General features: G+C 56.2%; 6 protein-coding genes across 6 annotated transcripts; 2 read left to right on the top strand and 4 right to left on the bottom strand.

Annotated features, from left to right (window-relative positions):
- Positions 1 to 909: 909 nt before the first annotated feature.
- On the top strand, positions 910 to 1,729 carry EsH8_IV_001102 (ADP-ribosylation factor family-domain-containing protein; the record flags this gene model as incomplete). Its single annotated transcript, XM_083265992.1, has 6 exons — positions 910 to 968; positions 1,021 to 1,131; positions 1,185 to 1,201; positions 1,249 to 1,394; positions 1,454 to 1,534; positions 1,598 to 1,729. The coding sequence occupies 6 exons, from the start codon at positions 910 to 912 to the stop codon at positions 1,727 to 1,729; spliced, it is 546 nt and encodes a 181-aa protein (XP_083124887.1).
- A 1,918-nt stretch (positions 1,730 to 3,647) lies between these two features.
- On the top strand, positions 3,648 to 9,072 carry EsH8_IV_001101 (uncharacterized protein; the record flags this gene model as incomplete). Its single annotated transcript, XM_083265991.1, has 3 exons — positions 3,648 to 3,798; positions 4,214 to 8,652; positions 8,707 to 9,072. 3 exons carry the CDS (start codon positions 3,648 to 3,650, stop codon positions 9,070 to 9,072), a joined length of 4,956 nt encoding a protein of 1,651 aa, XP_083124886.1.
- Positions 9,073 to 10,089: 1,017 nt separating this feature from the next.
- EsH8_IV_001100 (protein-transporting protein SEC63) lies at positions 10,090 to 12,352 on the bottom strand (the record flags this gene model as incomplete). Its single annotated transcript, XM_083265990.1, has 3 exons — positions 10,090 to 10,256; positions 10,314 to 11,901; positions 12,011 to 12,352. The coding sequence occupies 3 exons, from the start codon at positions 12,350 to 12,352 to the stop codon at positions 10,090 to 10,092; spliced, it is 2,097 nt and encodes a 698-aa protein (XP_083124885.1).
- Positions 12,353 to 13,638: 1,286 nt separating this feature from the next.
- On the bottom strand, positions 13,639 to 16,079 carry EsH8_IV_001099 (patatin-like phospholipase domain-containing protein; the record flags this gene model as incomplete). Its single annotated transcript, XM_083265989.1, has 2 exons — positions 13,639 to 14,966; positions 15,020 to 16,079. The coding sequence occupies 2 exons, from the start codon at positions 16,077 to 16,079 to the stop codon at positions 13,639 to 13,641; spliced, it is 2,388 nt and encodes a 795-aa protein (XP_083124884.1).
- Positions 16,080 to 17,688: 1,609 nt separating this feature from the next.
- On the bottom strand, positions 17,689 to 18,685 carry EsH8_IV_001098 (Arf family GTPase SAR1; the record flags this gene model as incomplete). Its single annotated transcript, XM_083265988.1, has 5 exons — positions 17,689 to 17,729; positions 17,803 to 18,168; positions 18,247 to 18,286; positions 18,393 to 18,496; positions 18,667 to 18,685. The coding sequence occupies 5 exons, from the start codon at positions 18,683 to 18,685 to the stop codon at positions 17,689 to 17,691; spliced, it is 570 nt and encodes a 189-aa protein (XP_083124883.1).
- Positions 18,686 to 19,876: 1,191 nt separating this feature from the next.
- EsH8_IV_001097 (DUF2457 domain-containing protein) lies at positions 19,877 to 22,042 on the bottom strand (the record flags this gene model as incomplete). The annotated part of the gene is made up of 1 exon (XM_083265987.1): positions 19,877 to 22,042. The coding sequence occupies one exon, from the start codon at positions 22,040 to 22,042 to the stop codon at positions 19,877 to 19,879; it is 2,166 nt and encodes a 721-aa protein (XP_083124882.1).
- Positions 22,043 to 23,734: the final 1,692 nt, after the last annotated feature.

The following is a 23,734-nucleotide window of genomic DNA, read 5'->3' as shown; positions in this document are numbered from 1 at the left end:
GAGTGCAGAAGACGATATGCAATTTAATCAACACAAGAAAAACTCACTTGAATGGATTCTTTAAAGCTCCGAAAGGAGATCAGATACCTTTGGGCTTTGGCGGCGAAAGGAGGCTGAGATACAAGCAGGTACTGATGGTGTATTGCCGACGTCTGTCTGGGCAGTGGTTGCTTGGGAGGAAGAAAAGAAGGTTTTATAATGGTGTGAGGTGCGGTTACCTTTTTGCCTATGATTCACAAGAGAAAAATACCAATTCACCTGCTGGAGGCAGGAGCGAGTGACCAAGTGGATAGCCTTTCCACTGCTCCTTCCCTCTTCCTTCCCTCTTCCTAATCATGCCATGCAACAATCTTCATCTTGCTCAGGGCTATGAAACCTAAAACAACAAACATAGCCTTTTCCATTTTTGTTGGTAATTTACGGTGCGATAATGCACTCTTGCCTATGTTATCTTGCGGCGAGATGAGACTCGATCAGTGCTGGGTATATTTGCAAATCAAGAGGGCTTGAAAATATGTGGCAACCGTCTCTTGAACTCGTGTATTTATGTGTCTTCTAGTAATAGACACACGAGATTCCTGAAGTGATTAGCTGGTGTAATGGGAGACAAAGCAGAAGGAATGCAGTGATGATGTTCGTTGGTGATATCATTCGGTGTTCTCGGTGAGGCAGTAGGATTAGCGGGGTACTCACCGAAACCAGACCGAAGCCCAACGCTGTGGATGTCACGTGCCACCATCACTGACCCAGTCAGGCGCCGCCGCCGAACCTGGGCTGCTCGACGTCCTGTACACGGCAACGGGATACGGCATGATGACCAGCCCAAAACAAAATCTACCAATTTTTTTTCAGATTGTCAGCCTGTAGTCGAGATATAGTCGGTGAATCGAGTTCTCAAGCACTTGCAGGATGTTGTCGATCCTAAGAAAGGCGCGGCTCAAGGACAAGGAGATGCGCATCCTGATGCTGTTAGTTTGTCATCCAGTTGTGGTTTGTCTGCTTTTGCTAATAGCACCGTAGAGGTCTTGACAATGCTGGAAAGACTACAATAGTCAAGAAGATTATGGGCGAAGACGTCAACACAGTCAGCCCAACCTTGGGTTTCATCATCAAGACCATTGACTACGACGGGTACCTTGGCAGCGTTCCGTGTATCCAGGCACAGTGGCTGACAGCAAGGACAGGTATAAACTGAACATATGTATGTTATCCGCATTGTGCGTTCTGCCAGTTCTCTGACAGAAGCAGGGGATGTCGGAGGCCAGAAGACACTGCGTTCATACTGGCGCAACTACTTCGAGAAGACGGATGCGTTGATCTGGGTCGTTGATGCCACGGATCGCCTGAGAATCGAGGACTGCAGAGAGGAGCTGCATGGTCTTTTACAAGAAGAGGTCTGTCCACCCACAACACACATGCAGTGGGCGCGGACGGTGCTAACCTCGAGTGACAGCGGCTATCCGGAGCAAGTCTCCTTGTCTTTGCCAACAAAACCGACGTCAACGGATGCATGGACGAGCAGGAAATCCTTCAAGTTGGCCCGAACGCCCTAGTGTCCGCTGATTTTCTTTTCCCCTTTCGCTGACGTGTTTTATAGGGGCTGCAATTAGAGGCGATCAGAACCCACCACTGGCATATCCTGCGGTGCAGTGCCATGACAGGCACCAACCTCAAGGAGGGCCTGGCTTGGGTTGTGGACGATGCCAAAAAGAGGCTCTTTCTGTACTAGAGCAAGGGGGGCAGGATCTGGTCACAACGGCGTATGGCCAAATCGCACAGGAGAGTGCGCTGGCCTCGCTCGATCGTGACCAGTTATCACGCTAGCTGCCGGACGCGCCGTTGACAGCCAGGATTGCCAGGAGAGGAGAGACGGGCATGATGGAGCTTGCCAGGTCAAAGGGGGAAAACAAGGCGCGTCAGGATATTCTGGAAGGGCGACCCCAGGAAGTGCCGGACCCGAAGGTCTGTGGCGACTCAAGAGACGGGGGTTGACGTTGTGTAATGGGTGGCAGATAGATGGGGGGACCCGGGCGCTGAGGATTAGCTCACGCCGGTGAAAGGGGGATCACCAATATGAGCATCCCAATATATTCTCTGAGGCTGAGAATGAGGGGTTCTTCTCTGGGCGGATGGAGTTGGCCCATTGCGACATTCTGCTTAAAATCGGGTCCCCGCTAGTGCGATGATGCCCGAGAAGAAGAAATACGAACGGGACAGACTCAAGCAGTGTGTGTACCCAGCTTGCCAGCCCAGCAGCTGCCTTGTGGCCACGGTGCCGGAGTCGGTGTCTGGCGGTGTCTCGCCTGGCTCGGAACAGAATTTAATATCATTACCGCAGAGAAATTGCTGCTCTTCAATTTGAATACCGGGACATCCCTCGAGAAAACCACGGCTTGAAACGACGTGATTGAAACGTTCCAGCTGACCAGTGAGGTGCCAGGCTGGCGAAATTTGGTGCGGCCCCAAGGCAAGGGATCTCATATGTGAGACAGGGGTTGCGATTGTGGAGAAGAGAATGGCCAGAGCGTCATGGGTACGTACTTTGTTGTTTTGGTTCCGCTTCTGTGTTTATGTAGGTATTCCACGAAGCATCGTGGCATCCTTACCTTGGTTCGTATAGCTGCTGCATCGGAGGGGGCTGAGATGAACCGGAGCTTTGTGTTCGTCCATAGGTTTGCTGAAGCTGTTTTGAGACAAAGAGTGCTGGGACCAGTACAGACCAGACATGGGGGGAAAGTAAAATGACTGAGGATTCTGGGGGATGGTGAAGAAATGGATGATGCTGTGTTTTTGCTTTGCTTTGCTTTGCTCTGCGTAGCGTACACAACAATCACCAAGGGCGACGGGGCCAATGTCTGTGCCAACTCTTTGAAATTATTGGACGCTGCGCTAGACCTGATGGTACCTGACGTGCAGCCCGTTGGGGGAAGGGGGCTTGCTTGCCTAACTGGCAAAGCGAGGTGGGCAGCTCGGGTGGGATGCAACTTGTTGTGTCGTTCGCAGTATGCGGAGGGCGAACCGCTATCCCCCCGCCCGCCAGCTTGCCCAAATCTGCACCCTCCTACTCCTCATCCCGTCCGTAAGCAGCGCAGCTCTTCTCGTCAGCAGGTTGCCAAGGTGCCTCTTCTTATCTCGTCGTATTTCCTCCAAAAATAAAAATAAAAATAAAAATAAAACAATAATTCGGGCCGGACCAAACAGAACCAAATCGCATGCTACCCATCCCAAGTCTCGAAGTTTGGGTTCCTTGGCAGCTGTCGCTGCCGCCTCCAGTCGCTCCAGCCAGGTCTTGGACTCCTGCGCCCTACGCCGTCCGTACCTGACCGTGGGCTACCTTACTTTGCCTTGCCTTACCTCACCTTCTCTGCTCCGCTTCGCAGTACCTTGCTTTCGCGCGCACTTCCTTAGCGGCATTATCCCAAAGGTGACGAACGCGAAGTACCTCACACATCCCGTCCTACCCCGTCGCAGGCCGAAAAAAATAGACAACATATCCTTCTCCATCCTAGACCTCTTTTTACACTACTTTACCTACTCGCCTTGCCACGACATACCTTCTTACCGGGGGTACTCCTGCGCATACAGAACCACCTGTTTCCATCCCTCCCCCACCGCAACCGTGTCATGACTCTGCCTCCCGCCTCAACATGTCGGAACAAGCCATGGACGACGTCTCCAAGTTTTTGCAGGATGTCAAGGAGATGAATGCTCGCCGCACCGAAGAGGACGACGCTCGCCAACGCGAATTGGACGAAAAGATACAGCAGGAAAAGAGGGAACGCCAGGCTCGTCGCGCCGGTACGTCTGTGTTTCTTGTCTATGCTTCCTTGCCTTGCCCCTCGCCCTGCCTCTGCCCTTGTGTTTTTTTTCCCCATAAGCTTTCTTTTCCCAACTCGGCAAAGGCAAATATCCTACTTCGTGCCGTGCCATCCTCGTGCTCGTGCTCGTGCCGTGCTATGTTCAGGTTCAGGCTGCCCTTGACTAGAAAGCTGAGCTACTGACGGGACGGCCGCCGCACTGGGCAGACGAGGCAGCGCCTCAGCGCCTTGACACCCCCCCAATGGCCACACACGTCCTCGTCCATTGTTTCCCACCTGGGCCGTCAGAAAACTATCAACTCGCAGTTTTTGCAATTGTCATTTTCTTTCTTCGCATCCTGTCGTGGTCGCCGTGTTTTGCAAAATTGGACCGCCTCCTCTGACAACATTGACAGAACGCGCTCGATCTATTTCCCCTCAGAAGTCATCCCCGGCCAATACCCCACCACCTTCGTCTCAACGACACACGGCCCAGCTTTCCGATGACCTGAAGCTGTCTTCCCCTAGTCTCGAACGCACCGGAAGCCCCCGTCCTCATTCACGCGGCATCGCTGCCCCTGACACCATGGACGGCTTCTCTACTTCTCCGACCAAGGAGAACGAATCTCCCTTCGATGCTGATACCAAGCGATCGAGCGCCACCTCTCCCACCGGCAGCATACAAGGACCGCGGCCACTCTCATGGCAGCGGCGTCCAAACTCTCAAGCTTCGGATCGACCCAAGACCCGTCCCCTGTCCGTGGTTGCCGCAGAGAATGCGGCCCGGACGTCACCGAACCCAGTCTCTGACCCCTCCTCCGCCACCGAGCAGACCTTCTCAAGGGACCAGATTTCCCAGGCATTGGGTGCTAAAGACCCTGCATGGTTCCGTCAGACGGCCGACCGTGCCAGCGCTGGATCGGCTGCCAATCGCAAGAGCCAAGTGGAAGATACCGATACCACCGACATGTCTTCGATGCGCGCCCACCAGCTCCCCGGCTTAAGCCGCAGTTCTTCGACAGACTTGCCGCCCGAAAACTCAAGCCCGACGAGAGAAGGCAGGCTGGGCTCCCCTCTCGCGCTGACCAGCGCGCAGAGGCTCGACCCTCCGGCTGAGATTTCGTCTGAAAATGACCCAACCGCATTCCGCCGCCTATCGGTCATGTCGTCGGGATCGGGTCGTATGTCGCCCACGAGACCGGTTTCTCCGACAAAGGGTATAGGTGGCTTTGTCCAAAGTGCCATGATGAAGAGGTCAGACAGCGTCAAGAGATGGAGCGTAACGTCGCCCGCCGGGCTTGCACGCGCAGATTCAGCCGCATCGAGTCGGGCTGGCGAGGCTCGGTCTCGCCCACAAAGTATGGTCATTCGTGACGGTGCAGCTACGCCCACTAGCGCATCTCGCTCCCTTTCCCGCCCGGCCTCCCGCCCTACCTCTCGGCATAGCGCTCAGGAGCAACAAGACGAGACCGAGACCACACCCAAAGCAGCCGCCGCAGCCCCTCCTACGCAAGAATCCAAACCGGAATCCAAGCTGGAATCCAAGCCTGAATCCAAACCTGAATCCAAAGAGGATGAGGAAGAGAAGATGACGCCACCATCAAGCCCCTCCAAAACCATGGATAGTAGGAGATGGAGTCCGACCAAGGCTAGCTGGCTAGAGACTGCCTTGAATAAGCCCGAGTCGCCGAAGCCTAAACCTCCACCTACGACGAATCAGCCAGCCTGGATGGTCGAGCTTAACAAAGCAAAGGCGCACAAGGCTGCCAACCCTAGTGCTGATCTTGGTCGCAGCGACTCTATATCGTCACAGAAGCATGAGGTCAACATTGGTGGGCTGATGCGGTCGTCGCCGATGGGCACCCATGGGTCGAAGCCTTCTGTCAGCGGGCTAAAGAACGTCTTCGCGTCGCCAGTGACCTCACACAAAACAGGCGGCAGTATTAGTGGCACCAACTTCCGGAACAGCTTAGTCAAGAGCCCAACAATTGATGGCAAACCGGAGGGGGAGACTATCCCCAAGGAGGTCCCGAAGCGATCCTCGGTCAGCGACAGCCCTGCAGCGGCCAAGGCCAAGCCCGAGACCCCACCCAAAAAGGATTTCCGAGCTGGCCTCAAGTCTCGAAATGTCTCGGGAGATGCTGCAGGTTCCAAGGAACAACCTAACGAGCTGCAAAGTGTATTTGGCAACTTGCGGCGGGCGAAGACCCAAAATTATGTCGCGCCGGACGAGTTGAAGGGCAATATTTCGCGCGGAAAAGCAGCCTTGAACATCACTGGAGGCCCGAAGCCTAGTGAACGCAAGGACGAGTTCAAGGAGGCTATCTTGAAGAAAAAGGAAGATTTCAAGGCCGCCCAGGAGCAAGGTAAAGGCGTGGCTCGAACCAAATCCAATGCGGCCGATCACCCCGTACCTGAAGGTCTGCTGAAGAGAACCGAGTTGAGCAAATCAACCTCGAGCAGACCTTCTTCCCCTTTCACCTTCGAACACCGAAAGTCTGTAAGCGGACGACCAAAATCCATTTCAAAAGAAGAATCGAACGAGTCCACTGCTTCGCCAAAGTCTCCTTCAATCAAGTCTCCTTCGGTCAGATCTCCATCAGTCAAGTCTTCATCGTTCAAATCCCCTACGGAAGAATCATACGCCGCTCAATCTACGACAGAGCCAGTGTCTACGCCGCCAGCCCTTCAAAAAGAAACCGGTGCTCCTGCTCGGTTGCAAGCGCGTGCTTCTGCTGGTGGTCTTGCAAATCGTTTCAACCCCGCACTCGCAGGACTTTTAGCTCGTGGCCCCCCATCAGCGGCAACGAACGGAGGACGTGATGCCGAAAAGACGGAAGAGACCAGCGGGGCGGCCACCGAACCCGCAGCTCCCGGGCCACAGCTTACGCACATGACTAAGGGCCGTGCTCGCGGTCCGAAGAGAAAGGCCCCGTCTTCTAAGGCTCCGCCTGCGGCTACTCCCAGTGCGGCGTCATCAAGCGAATCAAAGCCAAGCCCGGCATTGACATCACCAACCAAAGAAGAGCCGTCCGTTGTGAGCGAGGAGCTAAAGATGCCTCAGAAGGAAGCTGCGCCATCTATCCAGGCTCAGGTTGCCGCTCAAGCAGCTGCCAAGAATAGACCCGCGCCTCTCAAACCCTTCGGGAAACCCACAGAAGCCTCTGTCGAGAAGCCAGCCCTTCCCCCTCGAGAGGAGGAGCCTGTTCCAACTCGCAGGTCTCGATCTCCCACAATGAAACTTCAGTCCTCCCCTATCAAACTGGTTGAGGAGAAAGTGATCGAGCCCACTGCGCAACCTACTTCACCCAAGAAATTGGACATGAAGAGAGTGTCAATGTTCTTCGAAGAAAACGGCCAGCCGAGCCCTAAGCCTGAGAGCCCCAAGAGAGAGAGCCCCAAGAGAGAGAGCCCCAAGAGAGAGAGCCCAAAGCGGGAAAGCCCGGCTTCGACACCCATCATCAAGCCGAAGCCTGTCTTCGAGAAGCCTCCAAGCCCAGCACCACAAAAACCCGAGGAAACCTCGCCTGTCAAGGCCTTTGGACGGCCGCTGCCGGAGCCCACTCCGAGCCCTCCGAAGCAATCATTCTCGGACAATGTGGAAGAAAGCACCGCGCCTGCTAAAACTTTCGGCCGACCTTTGCCGGAACCCACCCCAAGATCCCCAATTCGATCGCCTATTCGATCGCCACCGCCCAACAATCAGGCCGACAGTCCTCATGTGGCGCCTCTCAGGACATTTGGCCGACCCCTTTCAAGACCCAGTTCGCCTCAGAAGCCAACTTCGAACGAAAGGGTTGATAGCGAGCCTGTTGTCTCTGTCAAGAATGCCGCAGCAATGTTTGGGGGAGCTGCCGTACATTCGCCGCCTCTCGTGCGGTCGCCACCTCTAGAGACAAAATCTCGATTTGACAGCCCTGCGTCCCCGGTCGAAAGGACGAGTACTCCGTCGAGGGGTGTCGCTCGGCCTTTGCCAATCCCGCCGAAGCCATCGTCGCCCACACCTATCACATCCCCGGTCCGGTCCCCGACGAAGCAGGGCGCTGATGTCTCGGTCCTGCTAGATGACTTCTTTGGTACACAGCGGCCGCAACGAGAATACCGTCTAGATACCACAGAAGTGTTGATGAACAAGCCCCGCGTCCGCAATATCCAAAGTCAGGGAGCACGGCTCTTCCAAATCACTGGTGACGGGAAGAAAATCCCAGTTCCAGCGCACAATGAGCGAATCCTGTTTGAGCAAGAGATGTACATTTGTGCCCATGCCTTTGTGAACGAGGCGGGCAAGAAGGAAACGGAGGTGTACTTCTGGGCTGGCGACGATGTGCCAGAAGCAACTGTGGAAGACGCCGCCCTTTTTGTCAACCGTGAAGCTCGATCGCTAGGCGGAAAGGTCATCAAGATGCGTCAAGGCAGGGAGACTCCCGAGTTTATCATGGGGCTTGGAGGCATGATAATCACTCGCCGTGGCTTGAGCACCAAGTATGACTCGCTGGCGCCTAGCATGCTCTGTGGCCGGCGCATGCTCGGCCAAGTTGTGTTTGACGAGATGGACTTCTCGTCTACCAGCCTCTGCTCCGGATTTCCGTTCTTGATTACGCAGTCCGGGAAATGCTACCTTTGGAAGGGCAAGGGCAGTGATGTGGACGAGCTGAGTTGCGCCCGTCTCATAGGTATGGACTTGAGCTTGATGGGCGAGCTCTTGGAAGTCGAGGACGGCAGCGAGCCGGACAGCTTCTGGGCCATCTTCAATGATGGCTCAAAGCCGCATTCCGCAGACCATTGGCGTTTGAAGTCCAACTACGACAAGTACTGCCAAAGACTCTTCCAGTCGAACGCGTCGGCGGCTCAGCAGGTAAGAGACTCCGTGACGAAATGGTCGACTGACGACTAACGATGGCGAACGTAGGTTTTCGAAATCAGTCCTTTCACTCAAGCTGACTTGAATCCTTCGGGAATCTATGTTCTGGACGCTTTCTTCGAGATGTACATCATTGTCGGTAAGACAGCACAGAGCCAATACGGCTCCTTCCGCAATGCCCTCGATTTCGCGCAGGAATATGCCATCCTGGCCAGCGGCATGGAAGATCGCCCATTCATTCCCATCTCGACGGTGGTGTTGGAGGGCATGCCGAAAGACCTCAAGAGCGTGTTCCGGAAGTGGCGGGACGAGGCTAGCCCAACCATCATGCCGCAGAGGACGGGCGCTCTGAAGCGCGGAAGAAGTCTGCGGGTCGTTCCTCTGACACAGGCGCTCCAGGCGCTGAGTGAGTAAACAGATGTTATCTTTTCTGGGAAACCGAGGTGGCAGGTGGTACGAATGGAGTTTGAAAGCAAGCAGGCGGCGGGCTTGATACCTTTTTTTTTACCAAATACCCGAATGCTTGGAGGTAGTACATACGTACGAGAGAAGGGGAGGGGCGGAGGTTGTACATGATCGTAGTCGCATTTGCAAAGGTTGGGAGGGGGACGGCGAAGGGCGTTTTGGTCATTCCGTGTGGCTGTGGCTGGGCTGGCTGATTGGTCTTGTACGGCGACGTCGATGATGCAGCAGCAGCACGCTCCCACCACCACCACCACCTGTTTGGTATTGTGGATGAAACATGAAGAACGCATTTATAGCGTATTGAAGTCACGAGTTTGCCCGCTTTGAGTGATTGTCTCGCCCGTCATCTATAATCGTTTGGAACCACTGAGCGGGTGTCCCAGGTCCTCTTCAACACGGGGGCAGCCTTGAGCATCCCGCACACACACACACACGCACACACACACACACACAAAAACATTCACACACACAAAAACATTCACACACACAAGAACATTCACACACACCCTGAGCCCAACATCGCAGAGGGCCATCATGTGCCTCCGGTTCAGCAAAGGCAGCTTATGAAACCAAGTCAACCTTGTCCAACAAGATGCTGCCTCTGGCAGACATGCCGGGAAGGGAGGGGAGAAGGGGGGGAGAAGGAAGGCAGGGTGTGCATAGGCAGGAGGAGATTGATGGGTCGGTTCAGCAAATCAACCCTCTCCCTCGACTACGTTGAAAACAAACGCCGATGGCCACGCGCGTGGGAGTGGGCTTTGTCGGCCCGTCCAACAATGCCCGTCTGTCTAGCGCAGTATTCCTACGTGCTGCACTCGACCAATCGTGCCTTGTTAATGTTATGACTTGGGTATATTGAGTCCTACACTTTTTTGTGCACTACCGTCTTCTTCAACTTCATACACACACACGCACGCACGCACGCAAGCACGCACAACCGCCCAAATGCCAACCAGACGCAATTCCTTATGACTCGTCCTCAGTATCGGTGTTGGTCTCGCTTGTGTCATCCTCGACGTCATCATCCGTGCCGCTCTCCTCGTCAGAGTCCTCCTCCTCCACTTTCCTGCGGGGCTTGGTGGCACCCGGTACGCTGCCACCCTTGAGAGCCTGCATCTGGCCGGCTATCGAATCTGTATTTGGTCTTAGCATCGTCTTGTCGCGCCTTGGAACGTCAGAGTGGAACATACCTTCATCGGGCTCGCTAATATCATCCTCGGCGGCTATCGCCGCTGCCTTGCTCGCCTCCTCGACGACCAAGGTTACCTCCATCTTGGTATCGAAGCCGACGTAGCTGTCACACACGACGTGCATGACGAAGGTGTAGTGGCCGGCTTGAGGGGGGGCGGCAAACTGGGCCTTGAGGGTCTGCATGTTGAAGGTGGGCTTGCCATCATCGCCGAAGATGGGCTGGTCGAACTGGGTAAAGGTGAAGGGGGGAACAGCCATCTTGCCCTGCTTGGAGTCGGTCAAGAAGACGTACCACTTGGGGGCATGGTCGCGGGCGAAGTACGGAGCGTGGGCAAGGGGAGGCAGAATCGGCTTGTCGTCAACGGGGATAGGCTTGCCGTCAGGGCCCTTGACGGTCTTCTTCTTGCGGCCCAGGTAGGCTTCGAGGTCGTCCTCAGAAGGGTCGATGTCTTCCAGGTCCAGCTCGTTGATCTCGGGAACGTTTCCGCTGCCAGGGGGGATGATGCGTCCCTTGACGACAAGGGTGACGAGGGAAGAGGGGATGATGAAGCGCTCGCCAGTGACCTTGAAGAAGGCCTTGGCAACGCGGAGTTGGGGGAGTTGTCGGGAGACGCTGACGGCTGACTTGTACTGCTCCTCGGTAAGGAGGCCGTTGCGCACCACCAGGTTCCTGCGGAGCTCGTCGGGCAAATCCATGAACTGCTGGAGAGAGATGTGAACCTTGGAGTCGCCTCCCTCGACCTTGCGGACAATTTCCTGGGTGAAGTGAGGCAGCTGAAGAAGCGGCGAGGACTTGGGGGGGAGGGCCTGGATCAGGTGCTGGCTGGCAGAGTAAGCCGCCAGGATGGGACCGGTGTTACCGTAGGCTTGGGCGATGGCAGAGAATGATCGGGTCAGGGCGTGGGCGATGGGGGCAACTTCGTACTTGGCGCTGTTGAGAGCCGAATCCTCAAGCTCGACGCGGCCAATGTAGGACCACAGGAGCGCCAGCGTCTTCCGGCGCACACCGCTGTCGAGATCCTCGAGGGCCTGCTTGTCCTTCTGGGAGAGGCCGGCCTTGTCCGCGCTCGCGAGCTTAGACTCGAGCTTGGAGAGGCCAGACTCGGCCTTGTCGCCCTTGAGGACATTCTCGAACTCCTTGCCGCTGCTCAGCGCAGTGACGACGCCTCCCTCGTCGACATTCTCGTCATAGGCACGGAAGAGGTTGTTGGCACTCTCCATGAGGACGCCATCCTTGGACATGCGCTGGGTGCCGTACCACCACGAACCGACCAGGTAAGGCAGGAGCACGCCGAGGAGCAGGGTGTAGGCGAGAACGACGTACTTGCCGTTTCCGTTGGAGATCATGAACTGGGGGAGCGCAATGCCGATGCTGAAGCTCTGCTTTCCGTCCGGGTGGCCGTACTGGATGTAGTTGTTCCTGATATCCTCGTCTGTAAGCGCCTGGTAGGCCTTGGAGATCTCGACGTAGGCGGCGTTGAGGGAGTCGACCGTCTCGTTCTTGGCCGGGTCGGGCCTGACCTTGTCGGGATGCAGTCTTCTTGAGAGGTTCTTGTAGACCTTCTTGATCGTCTTCTCATCGGCGGACTGTATTGGGCTTTGTCAGCACCATGGACCGCAGAAGACAGGTGGCCCAGGGCCCAGGGCCAAGGGAGGAGGAGGAAGAGGGGGGGGAAGGAGGGAGTCGAGCACGTACGTCAGAGATGCCGAGGATATCATACGGGTTCCAGATCTTGGGCGTTACGGTCTGGGTGTGGATGATGAGGTAGATCATGCCGGCCATGACGGTCAGGCCGAAGAGGACGGCAATGACGCGCACAATGCGGCGCTGCTTCTTCTGGTGCGCCCTGCGCTGGGCGTCGATGAGGTCTGCATGTTCGGGCTTGAAGTCGCTCTGGATGCGCGGGGCGCTCGCTTCGATCTCCTTGGAGGGGAAGACGAGGGTGTAGCCAAGCGGCAGGGTGATGATGCTGCTGATGGCGAGGATGAAGAAGGGGTAGAATTGCGCCTCGGCGTCGTATGAGTAGTCGGAACTCATCTTGACGATGTGGCGACGAGCTCGAGAGCTCCGGACTGTGAGGTGGTGAGGGTGGGCTTTGGGTCAGCCGGATGCAAGTCGCGCGCGCGGGAACCGGACACGTCGCTAGAGAAGACTATGAATAAAGAATAGTAAAAGAGCGAGCGTCCAAGCCTACACGTAGAGCGTGAGCGTGACGAGACTAGAAAAAAGAGAAGAAAAAAAAGAAGTGGTGGAACGGCAAAGAAGCTGCTCTCTCTCTCACTCACTCTCCGTCTGGTTAATTTCCAGGTAGTACTGGGTGGGTGAAGTGTCCGCAGCTGGCTCAGTCACTTTCTTTTGACAATCGTGGCCTCGAAATAACTGCGGTGGTAGTTTCCGGCGTGTGGACAGGGGTGCGTACGGCCCAATGTGCTGTCGGTGCGCCCTCCAGGGCTCCACAGTTGGCTCCAACCTTGTTGCCTTCTGCCTCCAACCCGGCAAATGGATTATCTGTCCTTCCCCAACTTGGACTTTGCGCTTCCATGCATCGTTTGAGCCTTCTTTCCCCCCAGCGCCCAGCGTCGTTTTAGCTTCAGGGTCCCACTGTCCCTTTTCCTTCAGGTACCCGCTGTGCCGCCGAGCCGTCCACCTCGGGCGCCAGTAGTCCGAGCCCGTGACTGTAAAACGCCCGGCTTGCAGATGGATTGCAGCGTTCATTGATGGCATCGTAGTCGGCATGAGAGTCTCATCGGTCCGCCTCTAGTATCACACACACGCAAGAAAAAGCAAAAATATGTATAAAAAAAGTTACACCCCAGGGTCAGCCTGTCGTCCTGTCGTTTGCAGCATATGTTTCTGCCTCGACCCAAAGCGCTGCTGTCGGCAATGCCCTATCGCTCGCGCAGTCAGTCTCAGTCAGCACATGCCGCTCTCAGTCTGACCCGTGGATGGCGTGTTTCTCTCCCAACCCTATAAACCGTAGCCCACAGACAGCATTCTACCTTGTTTGGCAGGAGAGACGCGAAGGTGGGAGGCGCGTCCTTCTACGTCGCCCAGGCTCTTATTTTGGCCTTCGACCGCCCTCAAGCTATCATCTAGTTAACAAACGCTTTTGAACCCGGTCCTCAGCTTAGTCTGCCCCAATTTGTTGAGGGACTCCGATTTGACATGACCGCACACGCGCCTCATGCTCAAGCCAGATTTTAGGATATACTTGAAATAAAGATTCCTCAGGTATATTATAACGCCAAGCTATGCTACAAACCCAATGGCTCTTCTCTTACCATGATGTATATTATATTCTCCAACCCTTTACTGATCGAATCTTAGTCCATCTTCACCTCCTTCTCATTCGCCTCTTGCTCTTCCTCATCATCAACAATCGCCTCCTCGTTGTCCTCGTTCTCAAGAAGCGTCTCCCCTTCAGCGTCCGTCGTGTCCTCCTCGATATCGGTACCCCCCGTGATGAGCAAGCTCCTAAGATCGTCCTCGCTGAGAATCGTCTCGATGCTGCCCCTCCTAATCCATGGTCTCGTCTCCCGGCGTCCTTGCTCAATGAGCCTCTCTACCTTGAGCCTGTTACCCACGAATTTCAGGATAGGGTAGCCACGTTGCTGGCCCTCGTGGATCATACGCGCAAGGCGAGGCGGGTCCGGGTCCGAAAGGATGTGATAAAAGTCGGAGGGTACGGTCTTGGGCCAAACTGTAATCGTACCGCTGAACGTCTGCAGGAAGAGCTGAGACCAGTCCTGGCCCAGGGGCCGGGGGAGGAGCTCGGCGTGTCGGATGAACTTGAGCCACTTCGTCATGTCCAGCTTCAGGTAGTGTTCAACCGCCGACATGACGTATCCCCCACGCCAGCCGCGGCCCTTGCGGTGTGTGACAGGGTGGCCGACAGATCCGCGAGATGAGAAGAAGAAAAGGTTAATGTGCGGGTTGACCTGGCTGACGATGGTAAAGTTGACGTTGAAATGCAGGTTGAGGGCCTTGATGGGGATATCCGTCCGCAGGCTCCCGTCCTTCCACTTGTGGCCGAAGGAATAGGGGACCAGGGTTCCGTCGCGCTGCTTCATCATCAGCACGACAGGGTTGAGGATGCCCGGAACGGCGGCGGACGCAAGCACCGCCGACCAGATGACGCAGTCGGGGCTGGTGAGGTAGTTGCACAAGATGGTGGGCGAATGCGGGTCCGCCGGCACGCAGGACACATTCAGGATACGGCCTGTCCGCTCGTACGCTTCTCGGAAGGTCATGGAGCCCCGGGTCCACCAGCTGCACTGCTTGGCCCAGTCGACCGAGTCGAATCGGGCACCCGTCTTCCACCAGCGGGGAATCCAAGTCCAGAAGGTTTCCCGGCACGCGGTGATGCGGGAGGCCAGCGCAGGGACGAGCAGCTTCTTCAGCTCTTCGTTTGTACGGGTTGCTACGAGGGCGGCGACCAGGGCACCTCCACTGGTACCGGTGATAACGTCCGGAAGCAAATCTGCCTCCAGAAGAGCTTTGATGACGCCAAAATGGTAGTAGGCGAATGACGCACCACCCGAAAGGCAGAGAGCCGTTCGGCCGTAATTGGCATACATGCCCTTGAAAATGGATCGCTTCTCCTCCATTGTCAGTTGCTTCGTGCTAAGGACGAACTTGATGCTTCTTTCGACTGGTAAACGTCAGCGGATCTGCGCCCAAACACCGAGAAAGGCAGGTACATACCTTCGTCAATGAAGTTCTGCACCAGGTTCTTTGTGCCATAATACGTCTGGCTGTACAATCTAGGATTCTCGACGCCGACGAAATTGCTCTTCACGCAGGCAGAAAGCAAGGCATGAAGCTCCTCGATGGCCTGCTTACCATTGGCATTAGCCTGCTCCTCGTCGTCCGTCTCCCCGCGCTCTTCTGCCTCGGCCCTCTGCCTGCACTTGCGCATCTGCTCCCACACCCGCTTGACCGTCTTGGAGTCGTAATAGGCGAAGTCGTTCTCCTCCTTCCACCTCTGCCTATCGAGGTAGCTGTCCAGCTCCTTGGCCGCCACGACCCAGTCCCTGTAGTTGTTTGTCTGTCGCATGCTTCGTCTCAGTCTCTCCCTCGTGCCGCGCCATGTTACGAAATGCTCATATACCCAGATATAGAGCCGAGTATAAAGATAGGTGAGCGTGAGCCCTCCGAGCCAGGCCCCGATGAAAAACAGCATCGGCCACTTCAGCAGGGAGTAGAAGATACCCTCACGCGTCTCGTCCTTCGTCCGTGTCCCGAGAAGCGCCTCGGCCGCGCCCTTGGCCCTGTTCCTCCTCCTCCGCGATCCCCTCTTGATCTTCTGGTTGACGGGCGCCCAGTCGTTCTGCGCGGTGATGAACATGTTGTGCTGGGCCGTCCCCGCCGAGCCGTTGAATGCGCCGCCGTTACCGTTGGCATTGGTCAGTGCGGGACCGGGTGCGGTGACGTCGCCGGCGGCAGCGGCAGCCGCCGCCGCAACAGCTTGCGGATCATCCTTGTCGTCCTCGTAGACGGACCCTCGCTTCGTAAAGTCGAGCGAACTGTTGCTCCTGAAGCCTGGCGATCGAAGGGATGTCGTTTCGTCCGGGGAGTGCAGCGGGTCTGGCGCCTGGAGCGCTTGGGCAAAGGCGGCGAGGTCGGCATCACCAAGGAACTTTGTCTCGAAATCGGGCAGACCCTCGGTGCTAAAGGTTTCGGGCGGAAAGCCGTAAATGTCTGCTGGGTTGCCGTTGCTGTTTGGCGATGAAGCAAATGAAACTCTGGGGTGGTGCTCAGCCATATCTGCGGGCAGTGTCGTATACCAAACTCAGGCGCATGATATTGCACAAGGCCAAAAGACAACTTGCATCCGAAAGACACGGTAGAGACACGATGATAGTTGCTGACGCTCCGGGAAGGAAGATCCTAAGAAAGGGAGCGCCAGTGGCGTGTATGTGTGCGTCTGCGCGTGTGCGGTTTATGTGAGTATGTAAGCGCGAGAAAATGTCTGCAGATTAACGGATGATTTCGTTGCGATTGTTGGGGAAAGAGGCTTGTCGCCTGCCGGACGGAGCCTTTTCCCAAGATGCGCACCCTCCCTGAGGAATGCGCCCGTGATACCACGGCCCGGATGACGTCGGCCGTAGCTCGAATTGGATTTCGTTGGGGGGCGAGTGGACCTGAGGAAGGGAGAAGCGCCTCTAGACGTGGCTGTTGGATTCGCCGGCTAACGAGCAGTAGGAACAGGGGCGTTTCTTCAGTGGATGATGTGCCTGACTGAGGCAGTTTAGCGGGATGCGGTACGAAGAAGGCTAATTGCACAGCCGGAAGCTGCTGCCCAGCATGTGCCTGGCCGAGCAAGCCAGCCAAACTACCTAGAGCACAAGACACATGTGTTTTCACAGGGTTGCCACGATCTGACATTACGTAAGTTCAGACAAGATACACCAAGCAGGACGTCCCCCCGCCTGGCCTGCGCTCGCAATCGGACCCTGCCCATGTCCTGCCTCTCCGAAGTCATCTGGAAACGTTACCTCACCAGGCTGCAATCAATCACTGATGGCTGGCCCGCATGGATACGGAATGGGTCATGCAATGGGCTCAGATCGACGGCAGGCGGGCGTAGTATGGCAAAGGCGGGACAGCAACGACGATCAGCGAGGCTGAGCGGGGGTCGGGCGGCGGGATGTTCGTCGATTCATTCATCGAGACGTCAGGTAAGCCATGCTGGGATCGTGGAACGCGGCTCTAATATGCCAAATGTCACGCTCCCCCACCACTACTTGACGTATCTACACGTCTTCGCCACGAACCTACCAGAGCTGCCACGGTGGCCTCAGCCGCATCGCGTTACATGCCCGCCGGGTGTCCCATGATATGGAGCGCCAAGCTCGGCGGGATAGCCGGACAGACCATGCATCACATACCTACGTTGTGACCTTCATGATCCGTGATACCTGAATATTGATGTTGATGATGCTGCAGTAACTACGCATAGCAGGCTAACGACCGAAACACGCAAAAAACCAGATTCCGAATCCCTGAGCCCAATGAGTATTCTAGCCTAACAAGCGTACAAACTGCCTCATCTTTCAGCCAGCTAGCTATGCATGACTGACAAACTGACCGACCAGCAACCTGGGCCGACCAAGGACTCCCCTCGTGAGCCTATGCAGAGCCCAATAGCAAGCAAATCAGTGCATTACGCACTTTCTCCTGTTTCCCCAAGAATGACAGGTCTGAATGTCGAGGCCACGGCCCATCGAGCAGTCAAAACGGAGTATCGTAGACGTGCCACCATGATCTCGTTCCCGTGCCGACGTTCCTTATGCCACTCTTTACTGTCACCCATGTACTCCATCCGCCATAAACACCGTCCGGACGCTCCTCCCAGAGACACCAGTTTATGTTTAGACGTACTGCGAGAGCCACCGGATACCGTCACCGTAACCTATCTCCAGTTAGCCACTGCCACGTCTTGCCTCAAGCATTGTATTGTGCAAGGTGTATGCTCCCCAACTCACCTTGTCTCAGGACAACCGAGCACATGAAGACCTCGATCGGCCGGATTCCCTCCAGAGGCACCTTGCCCTTGCCGGTCGTCTGGTACATGCCGAGCTGGTGACGCAGCTCCTCCTCAGAGATGGCGTCGGGGTGGTCAATCTTGTTGCCAAGAATGACAAAGGGGACCTTGGACAGCTCCTCCATGGCCAGGAGGGCGTCGAGCTCGGCCTTGGCCTCGGGGAATCGCTCATGGTCCTTGGCGTCGACGAGGAAGACGATGCCGTTGACTTCGGGGAAGTAGTCCTTCCAGAGGCGGCGGGCCTGCTGGTGACCACCAAGATCGAAGGTGGTGAAGCGCACGTTGCCGATGGCAAGCTCCTCGGAAGCTAGCATCGGAGTCAGTTATTGAACACGTGCGCACAGTTGATGCCGTCGTGTTATCGGGAGGGGGGGGATATGCTCACTGGGGTGGAGAGTGGGCTGGAGGATAGCGACACGGTCGTTCTGGTGTTACATGTTAGCAAGAGTCCCTGACAATGGTATCGCACCCGACGTATGGCGTGCTGGAGTTCTCGATATAGTGTAGCTGGGAAACCCGGAGACATCGTACCTTCAGCATGTGCAGCAGGGTCGTCTTGCCGGCATTGTCAAGGCCGAGGAAGAGTAGCTTGGCATGCTTGTTAAGCAGGCCAAGGCTCGAGAGAACGTTGTAGACTATGAGATAGCACCGGTCAGTCCATCGTTGCCCAACCAGTGATGAGAGCTTGGCCACAGGCTGCTGCTGCTGCTGCTGCTGCTGTTGCGATGGCGACGGCGACAGTGGCGCGCAAAAGGTGCCTCAGCTGGATGAGGGGGCTAGGGGAATGCGAAAATGGGGGACATACACCAATCAATAATCCACATCTTGACGGCGAGAGAGCGAGATTATCGTCAGTATGTGAGGGTGGTTCGTGGATGCGGTGGAGTCGGTAGGTTGAAGTCGGGGAGGTTTCGTGGATCGGACTTTTGCTCCCAAAAGTCCTCTGCAATAAGGTGAGGAAGGTCCTGGGCGGACACTGCTGCTAGCCTGGACTGGACCGGACTGGCTGGGCTGGGCTAGGCTGGGCTACCAGAAGTCGAGTGCGGTGGTGTGTGCTGGGACTGACTGGTCCTGTTGCGATTGCTGAGGTGGCAATGCCTTAATATTGGGGCCACCACTTATCGGAGGTGCTCCACAGGCTGCACCGCTGTCAACTGGAAGCTGCTGGTCATGCTGGTGCGTCAGAGCGAAACTCACTTTGGCCCCTTTCGGTAATGGACTCACCAAAAAGCCCGGTAGTGGTGTCAGGTGAATGAATTGTTGTGAGGTTCACGGCTTTGTCCTTTGTTACCTTGGATACCAGCCAAATGCGACTTTTTTTCTTTATAGTACAATCCAAGCAACGCATCACCAATATACTCTACCTGTTCATACACGCCACGTTGTAGTTGTAGCTGCAACCGTCACGTCATCACTCCAAGGTGGCATCCCAAAGCAGTATCGACCTTGAATCCAACGGGGGAAAAAATCATGCTTTGCTGACTGACGCATACATGAGAACACCAGAAACTGGTCTCAAGCAGGCTGGCAGGTTTTGGGTGGAAAGCATCGCCTCAGGCGCCTCCCAAACTTGTAGTCAGGAAAGAGGGCCCCATAATACAGAAGACAAAGATCATCACATTGCGAAGGGGGAACCAATTTGTTGGAGGTCTGCGATATCTCGCAGGAATGCAGTTGATCAGGCTCCCTAATGCTATGTGTTCGCTTAACAACCATACAAGCCTTCAAACACGCTATTCCAGGGGGTATTCGTGCTCCAGTCCAAATGCCAATGGACTCCTAAAATGACGGGGGGGAAAGAAGCGAAAACGCATGTACAGAGCCCTCATTCATCGAGGTTGCTCCGGTATAAAGATATATACAATCCAAAAGACGAACAAATACCGTCATATATGTCATGAAACCCACTCCTATGCCATGCACCTTCCAATGCTGAACTCCGAGCAAGACATGTCTAGTCTCGCTGTAATATGCAAATCAAAAACTCCGCCCATATGTAAGAGGGAAACCCTCATTTAAACCGAGAGAACATAGTTGCCCTGGTCGATCTTGCCGGCCATGAGCAAGCCCAGCTCTCTCATACGCTCACAGCCGAGACCGCGCTGTGGCTTGCGCTCGGGAACTTGTCCCTTGCGAGCGCGGTTGCAGTACTTTTGGTAAAACTTCTCCTTGCGACGCTGTCGCTTCCGCTCCAGGCCCTTGACGATGTCAATGGCGCCACGGACATGAAAGTCGTTGGCAGGAGCCTTGGATCGGCGGGCCTTGGCCATGTGGGGGAACATGGAAGGCGGGCGAGGAAGGGATTTTGTGACGGTAAGGCCAGGGCGAGAGGCCAAGGTCTTGAAGGTAATGGCTCCGTGACCATGACGAGGGGATGCGGGAGGAGACCTCAGCATCTGAGGCGGGGGCGACCTCAGACGACGAGGAGAGGGACCGTCGAACAAGCGGCGAGGGGAGCGGCCACGAGCCTTCGGGGCGGGGGATGCGCGACGCTTGGGAGGAGGCGAGTGGAAGCGCTTCGGGGAGGTTTGCTCCGACTTCTTCCGGCGGCGGCTCCTGTCCTGGCCATGGTGCAGGTCATCCATCTTGCCGTGGAAGAACATCTCGTCGTCGCTGCTGTGGTGAACAGGGTTGAAAATCTCCTCTTCGCCCTCGTCCTCGGGGTCTGAGGCCGGGAAACTGGGGTCGATATCCTGGGGAATCAGCTGGAGCTTTTCGCGCCTACGAGCTGCCAGGCAAGAGATGTAGGCATCCTCCATGGGACGGTCCTCGTCGAGGGTGCCGCAGACAAAGTCGGTACTGTCGGGCAGCTCGGGGGTGCCAGGGCGAATCTTGATGCGCTGGGTCTTGAGACGACGGGCCCGAAGACTATTCCGAGAGGCAATGGAGGAATCCGAGAGCTGTTCGGCAACAGACAGTCGGCGAGCCACGGGGGTGGTGTCGATGTTCTGAATCGTAGAGCGACCCGGAGTCCACAGGCGAAGGTCGTCATCTTCTTCCTCCTCTTCATCAGAGTCGGCGAATCCGGTTTCCTCGTCAGTCTTGTAGCCGTCGGAGTTGTCATCCTCATCGTCTTCCTCGTCATCATCCTGGTCTTCCTGGTCATCGTCCTCGTCTTGGTCGTCAACGTCGTCCAAGTTGTCAGCATCCTCATCATCATCGTCATCGACAGCGGTTGCCAACTCCTCCTCCTCCTCTTCCTCCTGCTCAGCCTCCTCTTCCGCCTCAGCCGCCAGCTTGCGGATGGCGTTCTCCTTCTTGAGAGTATCGTCAATGGTGATTCGGCGTCCTTGCGATGAGAAGGCCTGTCGAATCCAATCGTCCTCGCGAGGGATATCGCTGGCGAACTCGTGGAAGTGAGAAGACTCGTTTTGCAAGTCATTGTCATTGGCAGTAATGTATTTCTTCGTGGTTGGGGACAAGGCATCCACGTTCCTCCGGGGAGGAGCAAGCAGATTCCGCGGGGACCGCGAGCGGCTCGCCGAGGAGCGAACCTTCAGGGCCGTCGCCGGGGTTCCTTCGGCGTGGAAGGGCGGCGCCTGGAGTCGTGCAGCAGCCAGCTCCATCCGCTGAGGCGGCGTGTTCTGCGTGGACGCAGGGCGCTGAGGAACAGGGCAGGCAAACTTGATGCAAGGCCTTCGCTGAGGCTCCTGGGCAGAGGGTGCCTTGACCATTGGCTGGGCTTGGATGGGCTCGGCGGGTTGGTTGGGCTTCGCAGCGCAGGCAAACTGAATGCAGCGTTTCTTGGGGGCCTCCTTGACAGGCTCGTCGTTCAGGCGCAAGAAACGCATCTCGGGAAGGGGAGGGCTGGGTGTGTTTGCGCGGGAAGGGCTGGTCAGGCCAGTGTCGCTCGTCAAGTCGGCAGTGGAGGCCAAGCTGATGTTGCTGGCCATGGAGCGGCGGCGAGCAAAGAAGGACATGCCCGGGCGGACGTCGTGCTCCTCATCTTCGGAAGGGCTGTGCAGCGCCTTCGTCAATAGGGAGGCGTTGTGGTCGAGAGTGGTGCGGCGGATGGGGTTCCGCTTGAACATGCTATTGATGGGGGAGATTGGGAGTTGCGTATCCGGGGGCTCGTCGGCGTCCGTAGTCTCGTCTTCCGCCATTGTGGGAACGTTTGCACAATGTGTGGACCAGGCGAGGACGTTGGACGTCGCGGCGTCGTGTGTTGTGCGGTGCGTCATTGTGGCGTGGATATGTTGATCAAGAGGCGCCAGGTTTATATCGGGCTCTGGGCTCGAGGTTGTGTGGCGAATGGTTGGTAATTCCGGGCCAAATCGCTCAACGATGCTTCTAGCAGGCGCAACCGATCGAAGTTCGACTTCGTAAGAATAGAGTAGTAATGGCAGTAATAGTCGCGGTAGTAGTTGTGAAGCTGCTGGGGGTCGAGTAGCTCCCGTTATGTGAAGATGGGTAATATGTTTTGTTGTTGTATAGTTTGCAGAGAGGGTGTCCTCGAGAGGACGTGCAGCGGAGATGATTTGCCCTTGATAGACAATTGCTGCAGATCAAGTCGTGTCCCTAGGGACCGTGAGGCTATAAGGACAGAACTGACATCGTCGAGGAAACAGTATCTGAAGTGGTGGTAGGGTGACGGGGGGAGGTTATAGGACGGCCGGGTGTTCCCTCAATCTGAGGCGCGGCGGTAGATGCGAACAAGTCGATTCAGGGTCCTGGGGGTACAGGAATAACTGAATCAGAGCGCAGATCCCAGATGAGGAGGGCGAGCGTGGGCGTGGCACAAGGATGACTGTGTTGCGGACGCAGATGACGTCGAGCCTAGCGTGGCGCAGGGAAGGGCGAAAGCAGCCAGATGAGACTGGGTGAGAGGAAGGGGGAAGATGGAAGGATAACGGCGGCGGTGCGCTGGGATAGATGCTCGGACAGCGAAGGAACTTTAACAGGTTCCGAGTTGTCCTTGGCAGTTCGAGGATGAAAGGTGGGATGAAATCCAGGATTTTCGGAGGCTGAGGGCTTGGGCGCTCTTTTTGCTCGCTGAGCGGTAGGGGGGCGGCCAGATGGGGATATGTAGGAGCCGGGGGAGGCCTGACAACCTGGCAAAGGGTGGGAGTGGCGACGGGTAGAGGGCGGCGACTAGTGGAGGTCAGTAGGCGGGTTTTTGCGTGGACAATTCCCTTTACCGCCTCGTTGGTGCTGCCGTTACTGCGGGAAGGGTGGTCGGGTGGGTGTAGTGCGTGGTGTGTTTTTTGTGTGGGTGCTTATTTTGTTGGAGGGCCGAAGTATACGGTGCAGCTCACAACAGTCAGCCAGCAGCGACGGTAGTAGCGTAGTTGTAGTAGTAGTAGTAGTACTTGGACCAGCGTCTGACTGAGGGGGGGCCGAGAAGCAGGTGATGGGTGACTGATTGATTAATGAATGGGTGAGAGGTGAGGTGAGCGGGTATGTGAGTGTATCCGTAAGCAGGCGTGGGATGTTTGGTAGACAGCTGCGCAGTCGAAGAAGACGCTCTCTCTTGTCTGTGTCTCTCAACCCGTACTCTTCCGCGTCGTCCTCGTTGGTCAGGCGGACGGGGGGGAAACACTCGCAGAATAGAGTGCGATTGGTGTGTCTGATGTAAGGTGGTTTTCGGGGGGGCTGCCTTTGTCTGTTTCTGCAGACGGCAACAGACAAGGAGGAAACGGGACGCTCCTTTGAGAAAGGGAGGGAAAGCGCGGGTGTGGGGGGGGCAGTGACAGCGCAAAAAGGAAGCAGGTTGCGAGCCAAGACCAAAAGGGCAGCGCCTCAAAGGGAAAAAAAGGTACCGACCGGGCAAAGGGGGGAATGGATTGTGCTTTGCTTGGCAGAGCAGATCAAAGTAAGGAAAGATATGTGAGGATCTTGGCAAACCAGGCGCTGGACAAGTCTACATTCAATGC

Source organism: Colletotrichum jinshuiense, chromosome 4, assembly GCF_051148585.1.
Source record: "Colletotrichum jinshuiense chromosome 4, complete sequence".
Classification (NCBI taxonomy): domain Eukaryota; kingdom Fungi; phylum Ascomycota; class Sordariomycetes; order Glomerellales; family Glomerellaceae; genus Colletotrichum; species Colletotrichum jinshuiense.
Note: the sequence above shows the minus strand (reverse complement) of the source record. Positions and strands in the feature narration are given on the sequence as shown.